Source organism: Melopsittacus undulatus, chromosome 6 (assembly GCF_012275295.1).
Source record: "Melopsittacus undulatus isolate bMelUnd1 chromosome 6, bMelUnd1.mat.Z, whole genome shotgun sequence".
NCBI classification, from domain to species: domain Eukaryota; kingdom Metazoa; phylum Chordata; class Aves; order Psittaciformes; family Psittaculidae; genus Melopsittacus; species Melopsittacus undulatus.
The window spans coordinates 30,225,894-30,234,487 of record NC_047532.1 but is presented as its reverse complement, the minus strand read 5'-3'; the positions used below and the strand labels follow the sequence as shown (position 1 = coordinate 30,234,487).

Here is an 8,594-nt window from a genome sequence, read left to right as displayed (position 1 = left end):
GGGCTGTGTGCCCTGGCGTGGGGGGCGCCCTTGGGGGACGCGCTTCGAGGGAGGAGGAGGAGGAGGAGGAGGAGGAGGAGGAGGAGGAGGCTGGTGGGGAGGCAGGGCCAGGCGCGGCCCCACAGCCCAGCCAAGCGGCTGAGCGCGGCTCCGGGAAGGGGCTGCGATTTGCTGGGTTGTCCTTATATTTTTTCTTCTTAGTTTTTTCCCCTCCCCTGCTTCCTTCCCCTCTTCCGCCTTCTTCTCCCGCTTCCCAGCCCTCTCTCGATGCTGCTCCGGGGGTAAGGACAGCCCTATCCCACCGCTGCTCTGCCCTGGGGCAGCGAGGGGCCGTGGTGAGCCGGGGGACAATGGGGCCTGGGTGGGTGTCCTGGGGATGCTCCTACCACGGGGGAGGCTCCTCCAGGGGCACCAGCGGGAAAGGGATGCTCCCAATGGGGTGCAGGGGGGCAGCAGCAACTAGGTGCCACCGGGACTATGGTGCAGAACGATGACACGTGTCCTCTGGAGGCCAGTGTCTGTCTGGTGGCACCTTTGGTGAGTTACAGCAGCGAAGGATTTCCGTTCTGGGGAGTTTTGGGGCCCTGATTTGACTCGGAAGAGTGCTAATTCCCTGCAGGGCATCTTACTGGTGCCCCAGGGCACCAAAACAGCCCGCGCAGACACAGGCACTCCTGCTTCGAGGAGCCACGGCTCCCCCATTCCCCCATTTCTGAGCGATGCTTGTACACTGTCAGTGCTCTGGGAGGGTGGGTTTGCCCTGTCGTGCTGTGCCACAGCGGCACTGCATACATTTGCCCCCCGGGCACAGGCATCACTATGTCTGCTGTCCCCAGAGCCTCAGGCAGGCAGGAGTGATGCTCTTGGGAGGAGGGTTGTGAGGGAGGCGCAGGGGCTCACCCCTCCCTTGGGTGTTCTCTCCGCAGGGCGCATGGAAGGGGGCTCTCCTGCTGAGACGCGGCGGGGTCCGCGGCCCCCCAAGCAGCACAGCCAGAGCAGCAGCCGAACCTCTGCCCTGTTGGAGCACCCCGAGGCCTCCCGCGGGCCCCACGCCATCCTGGAGAGCAAGGTGAAGGCGCTGAAGGAGAAGCGGGGGGGCGGCCGGCCGGGGACCCCCGCAGCTGCAGCCGAGAGGCCCTCCCCTAAGAAGCCCCGTCCGCGGCGGGGGAGGCCGGGAGCAGATGCGGCAGCAGTGGAGCCGCGGGCTCAGCTCCGCACCTACCTGACGGATGGGCTCCTGGACGGGGAGCCTGCGACTGACAGCACCCCAGCACCCCGCGCTGGCACCTGGCGGGTGCCGGCAGCCAGAGATGTGCCTGGAGGCACCGAGCTCCCTCAAGGGGAGAGCAGTGGGACCCGGGGCTCTGCCTCCCCCCGGGAGAGACATCCCCTGGGAGAAGAGGCACGAACCCCACTGCAGGACCGGGGGGGTCCGTCTGTGTCGCCCACCACGGCCAAGAGCTGGGAGAGGCTCTCTCTGGCCGAGCGTGTGGAGAGGAACCGGCGGCTGCTGCAGGAGGTGCTGGGCCTCGATGCCCCTGGTCTGTATTCTGGGCAGGTGGCGGCTGTCTCGGTAGAACTAGGGGGAGTGGAAAGGAAAAACTTTGGGGTGAAGCAGGGCCCTTGGTGCTGTCCTCCAGCATCCTACAGTGTGGGCACAGCTCCATGCTGGTTCACACCCCAGTGCTGCCCAATCTCTTGTGAGTGTGGTGTCCCCTTCACTGGCAGCTGTGGGAGATGCTCACAAGCACCGTGGGGAGCTTCATCCCATGGATGCTCTGGGTGCTGCTAGTCCCCTTCAACATTTTGGTGAGGAATTTCACTGCTAAAACAACAAAAAAAATGCTTTCTGGGGCATTTGAGGTCTGCAGGCATCATCTTCCCTTTGCAGGCTGCCACCAGAAAAGGGAATTAATTTCTCTTTAGAAAACATCTGTCCCAATGACCCTGTGGGCACACCCTATGCTGAGTACTGTTGCTTCATGTCCCACACCTCTGGAGTCTCTCCAGAGCCAAGCAGCTGGGGTACCCCCAAAAAGGTGTTTGCTAGGATGGACCGAGTGGTGAGGCTGGGGATATGGGGGTGTTATCAAGAGGGACCAGGGTGGGGGCTTCAATTCAGCCAAGCTGATGCCTTTCCCTGTCCTCCATTTCAGAGGTGCCAGCGAGTGATGGGGACTGGGACTCAGGGGTGTCACTGCAGGACATCGAGGGCTGCAGGTAGGTCAGGCCCAGTGTGGCAGGGGTGGACATCACCCTCTTTCCTGTAGTGCTGGGGCTTGGCAGGGCTCTGGGGAGGAGCTGGGGCAGCACCCTGGTGTGGCAGCCAATGGGGGGAGTGTGGACGGGCTCCAGCGATGCTCTGGTGTGAGCAGGGCAGGAGGGTCAGGCCAAGCCGGGTGTCCATGTGGTGGTTGGGCACAGGGGGTCCCTGCCAGGACCCCAGGCTGGGAAGGGAGCTGGGGAAGAGGAGGGGACAGAAACTTGCTCCAGGTGCTTAAGAGGATCCAAGCGGCAGGCATGTGTAATCTTGTAGGACTAATGATGAACCTTAGAGGTATGGACTAAAAATACTTAGGTGGGACTGGCACGTGAGCTGGGCAGCAGCGTGTTGGCTGGGGAGCAGGGACGGGGGCTTGGGGGCTGCATGGGGGGAAGCGAGTGGGGAAGACCCCCATATTTTATGGTTAATGGTTCTGCTCCCTTACATGGTTAGGGTTGATCGGTGGTGGCTGGGTGCAAGGCAGAGCTGGGGATACTGCACTCCCAGTGAGTAGGGCAGCCAAACCTTGGGGGAAAGCTGGTTCCCCCATGGTGCTGCACAGGAGGCTTTCCTGGGGGCTGGTGTTCTCCCATCCTGCTGCTGCAAAGAGGTTGAGGCCATGCTCCCTGAAGCAACTGCCTGAGCTGATTATATTTTAATCAGGGATTAGGGCCATGGCCAGCAGGGAAGGCAGTGCTTGAGCTGATGGGTCCCTGGTGGGGCCAAGGGGGTGCAAAGGAAACCTCTCTGCAAGGAAGGGAAAACGGGAAAGCAGCAAAGTATCTGGGGGAGGTCATCCCAAACCTACCTCAGTTCACATCACGGGATTTACACTGGCAGGGGTTAGAGGCAGTGCCTGCCTCTGTTTCCCCATCCATATCTGGGATGCTGGTGATGCAAAGTGCTGCCTTGGCTGAGCCTTTCCCCAAAGCATCACAGGTGCAGGGTGCTACCCCTTCCTCCCGCCTGCCACTGGGGCTGCAGGGGTTCCTGCTCTGCTGTCCCCAGCAGGGCAGCCAGCCCTCCCGTGAGTGGAAGCCAGGCCCCGCTTTCTCTGGTCAGAGCAGCCGCGTCGTCACTGTTAAACCAGGTCTAATCCCTGTTATTTTTTCCTAATCCCGCTCCCTGCTGCGGGGCTGCAGGGCCTTTGTCCCTGGGCAGGAGCTCGAGCTGAGCCCGCGGCACGAGCAGGCCAAGCAGCTGCTGCAGCGTGCCCGCATGAAGGCTCGAACGAACCCGCTGCGCGCCAGCCACGACATCCTCCTCCTCTCCTCCGCCATCCCGCACCACAGGTCAGTGCCAGCCCCAGTTCCTACCCCCCACCCACCCCGTGCCATGGTGCTTTTGGGATGTATCTGGACTTGGTGCATGTGCAGAATCAGGGTTCGATCTGCTGCAAACGTGTGTGCAGCATCATACCCTTGAGTGAGCAGCTCTCTGCTCACAGGAGCATCCCCTTGCCAGGCACGTGTGAAGTGTTTGTAGCATGGTGTCTGGGGGTGTTTAACTGTGTGTGCTGATATTGTGCGGGCATTAAGGGTATGCTCCTGGTGGGCTGGGAGGACCAGTTTCCCAGCTGATGGGGAGCTCGGTGCTGGAAGGCTGTAGCAGAGCCTATGGCTTGCCTTGTGTGCCAGGTCATATAGAGTTCAGTGTTCCTGGACTGATTAACCATGCACTTCAGTGCAGGGGAGAGGTGATGGAGGTCGAGCTGTGGCAGCTGGGTGTTGCCACAGCCTCTCATGAATACAGCTTCAGGCAGCCCAGGCAGAGGGCTGGGGAGGAACAGGGCTGTACACTGTGATGGGGCATCAGTGGATTTTCCTCCTGTCCCATGTTCTGCCCTGGCTTTTCCCACTCCTGCCCTACGTCCCCAGGGGAGCTGGGCAGCCCTTGCAGCTTGTCTGTGCCCATCTGTCTGTCCCCATGTCAGGGAGCCCAGTGGGAGGCCGACCGCTGCCCCACATGATGGCGGGAGCCTGAGCGACTCATCGAGCGGGGAGTCGAGCTGTGGGCAGCCACGGCAGCCGCGAGGGCCCTCCCCATCCCGCGTGCGCTTCGAGGACGAGTCAGCCCGTGACGCTGAGGTGCGGTACCTGGAGCGGCTGCAGCTGCGGCACCGGCGGGCACCGGGCTCCGCGCTCTCCTCGCTGGAGCTGGCCGGGGGCAGGCAGCCAGGGGACGGGTCCGGACAGCCCAAAGCCCAGAGCAGTGACCTTGCAGCCGGGGGCAAGTGCAGCGCCTGTGGCTCCTTCATCAGAGCTGCCGCCACTCGTGGCACAGACATGCCGACAGCCACCAACAAGGCTGAAAGTAGCCCTGCAGCACAAGGAAGCATCCCACGGGATAGCGGGGGACAGAATGCTGCCCAACCGGAACCCAAACCCAGGGCTCTGGGCCCCCGGGGGTCACCACTTTGGATTCTCCCTTCCCGGCAGCGGATCCACACCGAGAAAATCAAGGAGACCTATATTGGGGATGTCACTTACATTGACGAGGTGGACTCTGCCCTGGAGAGCACAGACACCTCTGACGGCTGCCGGACAGATAGCGAGGAGGCAGGACCCCGCAGCCCCCACCTCCACCAGGGCCTCCATGCTCGCGGGCACAGGACCCCCTGTGCTACCCCACAGCTGGAGGCGAGGACTGAGAAGGGGACGTGTGCATCCAGTGGTGGTCCCCGTGCAGGGGGTGGCTCTTCAAGTGGTGTCACAAGCCGGACGGGGGCCGTTTGCCCCCAGCCACTGAGGAGAGCCAGCAGCCAGGAGGACAGGGACCCCTATTGTCATCCGGGGAGCAGCAATGGGATGGGAAACACCGCTCATACCCCACAGCAGTCCAGCGAGCCCCAGGAGCCCTCCTCACAGCCAGGGGCTGGCACCACTGTGCCAGACAGCTATGTCCCCGCTCCCCCTCACACCAAGAAGGCCTGCTCCCAGTTGCCTTGCAGGAAAGCCCTCTTCTCCGGTGGCCTCCGCCGAGCATTGAGCCAAGGAGCCCGGGGCCCGGAGCCTGATGCTGGAAGCACTGCGTCCTCCCAGCCTGGAGGTGCGGTGGGACCAGGGGAACGTCGGGGTTCCTGCAGCCCCAAGTGGCTCCCAGGGAGCCCCCTCCGTGCCTTGTCCACCAACAACTGCAACAACACCCATGGGCAGGACCCTCTGGAGACAGGCAGAGGTAAGAGACCTACACACGGGGATGCTGGGGGGGGGGGGGGGTGGGTGTCTCTGATGAAGCAGGGATGTGATTGGCTTGCTGTGGTTGCAGGGGCACCATCACATCCCACTGCCAAGCCCATCACCCCTGTGCCCCAGGAGGCTTCTCATTCCCTTGGAGAAACAGCCGGGAAGCTGGGAGCACAGCAACAGTGTCCAGGCAGGAGCACAGCACATGGGTGAGTGAGAGCAAGGGGCTGCTCACAGCCAGCACTGCCTGGTGGGTGCTGCATCCCTGAGCATCCCTCCTTGGCACAGCAGGGTGCTGCCAGGCTGAGCTCCCAAAGGCTTCCTGGTGGGACTCTACCTCTCAGCACCAAAACCCTCCCAAAAACCACAATGTGAAGTGACAGTTTTGCATGTGTGTTCAAGTGGGTTTGTGGGAGCTGTGTTTCACCCTGCATCTGGTTCCACTGAGGGTATTGCAGCAGATGTGACTTGTGGGCAGATGTGGGTGACCTTGGAGGTGTTTAGCCCAGTGCCAGGTGCTTCCCTTTTGGGGAAAATTGACTGCTAAATGCTACCAGCCCCGAGCTGCCTTGGGGCTCACTAAACATGATCCTGCTGGACTCAGCCTGGCAGTAGGGTTTGGAGGCAGCACTGGGTCCTTCAAGCCCCTCGGCATGATGCATTCCCTTCAGGCAGAGACTAGGGGAGTTAATGGTGTTAAACCGTTGAAACTGTGGGGAAGATGTTAGGCAGCCCTTCAGGTCTCTGTCTTGTGAACCCTGCCCTTGTGCAAGCTGAGTTACTGCAGCAGGGAGGTGGCAGCACCCCAGTCTCACCGTGGTGCAGCTCTCAAGGCTGCAATGGCGGGTGCAGGATGTGCCCCCAGCCCTGAGAGAGCTGCTGGCCCTGCTCCCCATGTACAGGGTGGATGACAGTCACCCCTCTCCATCCAGGGAGCCGGGGCAGGCAGTGAGCCGCAAGGGGAGCAGCGCTTCGGCATCGGGGCTGAAGAAGCTCTTGTGCAGCCTGAGCCAGAGCACGAAGCAGCGCCTGGGCCGCTTCCGCTGCTACAGCATGGAGCAGCTCCCGGCCTCCAGCAGCACCGCCCCAGATGGGTCCAGCATGAAGAAGTCTCCCTCCCTGCAGTCCCTGCAGCTGGTGAGCTTGAAACACCAGCCCATGTCAGGGGTGTCTGCAGGGAGCCGAGGGGTCCCGCAGGGGAAGAGGTGCTGGGCTGGGCTGAAGCATTCCTGAGCCATAGTGTTATGGTCCCACAGGAGGAATTGAGGGGTGTGTGTGTGGTGACATGGTCCATCCCAAACTTGGGAGTTTGAAAAGTCTGGAGCCAAATGGGGAATGGAAGGGGGAAGGAGGAAGCAAGGGAGGGTGGAAAAGTAGCTTTGGGGAGAGGAGATGGGGTAATTTGGTTTGGGGTCACGGCAGCAGTGAGATGCCTCCTCAAGAAGCATTAGGGGGTTGTCCTGCCCAGGGAGGGGGACGCTGGCTTATGTCTACTCAGCAGTGGATGCAGGGGATGGGGGGTAAGGTGTAAGAAAGATGCCCTGTTACCCCTTGCTCCCTCAGCATGTCGGTGCATGAGGGGCTGCCGTGCTGCATGGGTTTTGCTGTCCCCATCTCAATCAGGTGCTTTTCTCCAGGTGTCACCCTTCCAACAGCCCCAAAAAGCTGCCTCTGTCCAGAGCCTGCACCCCCTCCTGGGCAAGGCACCCCGTGCCAGTGCCTACCTCCTGCCCCAGACCACAGCTGACAGGTAGGATGGGGCCCTGCACATCTGCTGTTTCAAGGTGCCCAGACACATGCGGTGGCTTGGTGCAGACAGGGGCCCCCACTCACCTCGTCTCCTCTCTCCCTGCAGGAAGAGGGGCTCAGGGCCACGGCGCTCGCTGAGCGTGGAGGACATTGGGGTGCCCGGCCGGCTGCGTGCAGTGGGGCGTGTGGTGGAGGTCTTCCCTGATGGCACCAGCCAGCTGGAGCTGCAGCGACCCCCCCAGGGCGCCTTCGGGTTCCGTGTCACCTCTGGGCATGGCCGGCCTGACAAAGGTACGGTGGGGTCATCCCAAAGCTTCACCCAAACCCTAGGGGAGGCCTGGCATGGCCCCTCCACAGTGGGTCTTCTCCCTTCACAGGAGCAAACCTGGGGACAGATAAAAAGGGCTGCTCCATCCCTGCTGAGCCCCAAAGGGGTGATGGTGGATGGGGGGATACTACCATATGTGTGGCTTTGTGCACACACAGTCTCACACATTCATCAGCCCTTGGCTTGGGACACACAGCCTGTTCCAAAAGCCATTTACAGTATTTACTACTGGGCAGCCCTGGGCACCCCCACGGGGCACAGCTCCAGCCACGGGGTGCAGGGTGGGGGCTCACCTGTCCCATCCCTCTCCATAGGTGTCTACGTGCAGGAGATGGTGGACGCCAGCACAGCCAAGCTGTACGCAGGGCTCCTGGGTGTGGGGGACGAGATCCTGCAGGTCAATGGGGCAGCCGTTTCAGGGCTGGGGCTGGCCCGCATCCATGAGCTGCTGCTCCAGGCAGACACGCTGTCACTCCGTGTGCTCAGGCACCGCCCAGCACCCCGGTAGCCCCAGCATGGCTCCTGGAAAATCCGGTGGGAGGAGGATGACATCCCACTGATGGGACATTGCAGGCTGGCACAGAGTGGACCAAACTGCCCTGCAGCACCAGGACCTGCCCGGCTCCGGTGTGACACTTGGCTCCCCACCATGGTGGAGGCCCCCTCCCTGGGAGACAAAGTGGGACCAAGGACTCCCCAGTGTCCAGCATCTTGAGGAGCTGCCCCAGCTATGGGGACAAAGGACACCCCAGTCCCACCACCAAACCAGGCTACATCTGGCCTGCTGGGCATTGGGGTGGCCAGAATGGCAATGCCCCATCTCTGTGACCCCAGAAGATACAGGGCTCCCTGTCAGTGCTAAATACCTGCCCACATGGGCTGGTGGGTTTCTTTTAAATTATTTCACACTGCTAAAAACATTAAAATATATACATATATGTAATAATGCAACAGGATGCCCTTGGCTTACAAGTGGCATGGGGAGGCTGGGGTGATGCTTACTGGTGTGGCGTGGCCAGGGGGCCTCAGCACTGGGGTTGTGGGGCTGTTGATGGGTGCAGGGGAGTGT

At 61.7% G+C, this 8,594-nt stretch overlaps 1 protein-coding gene across 2 annotated transcripts; it reads left to right on the top strand.

The window, feature by feature from the left end:
- Window positions 1–232: 232 nt before the first annotated feature.
- KIAA1614 (KIAA1614 ortholog) lies at window positions 233–8,441 on the top strand. 2 transcript variants are annotated; one of them, XM_031047190.2, is made up of 10 exons: window positions 233–335; window positions 927–1,541; window positions 2,157–2,220; window positions 3,406–3,555; window positions 4,197–5,440; window positions 5,531–5,657; window positions 6,381–6,585; window positions 7,086–7,198; window positions 7,304–7,488; window positions 7,840–8,441. In XM_031047190.2, exons 2-10 carry the CDS (start codon window positions 932–934, stop codon window positions 8,031–8,033), a joined length of 2,892 nt encoding a protein of 963 aa, XP_030903050.2. In that variant the 5' UTR covers window positions 233–335; window positions 927–931; the 3' UTR covers window positions 8,034–8,441. The 2 variants fall into 2 exon arrangements, with proteins under 2 accessions (XP_030903050.2, XP_033919632.1); XM_034063741.1 differs by having other exon boundaries at window positions 242–281.
- The last annotated feature ends 153 nt before the right edge of the window (window positions 8,442–8,594 follow it).

Coding starts and splice junctions, on each gene's coding strand:
- KIAA1614 (XM_031047190.2), top strand. CDS start 932: ATGGAAGGGGGCTCTCCTGCTGAGACGCGGCGGGGTCCGCGGCCCCCC. Junction 1,542..2,156: donor GCTGGGCCTCGATGCCCCTG/GTCTGTATTCTG, acceptor CCTCCATTTCAG/AGGTGCCAGCGAGTGATGGG. Junction 2,221..3,405: donor CAGGACATCGAGGGCTGCAG/GTAGGTCAGGCC, acceptor GCGGGGCTGCAG/GGCCTTTGTCCCTGGGCAGG.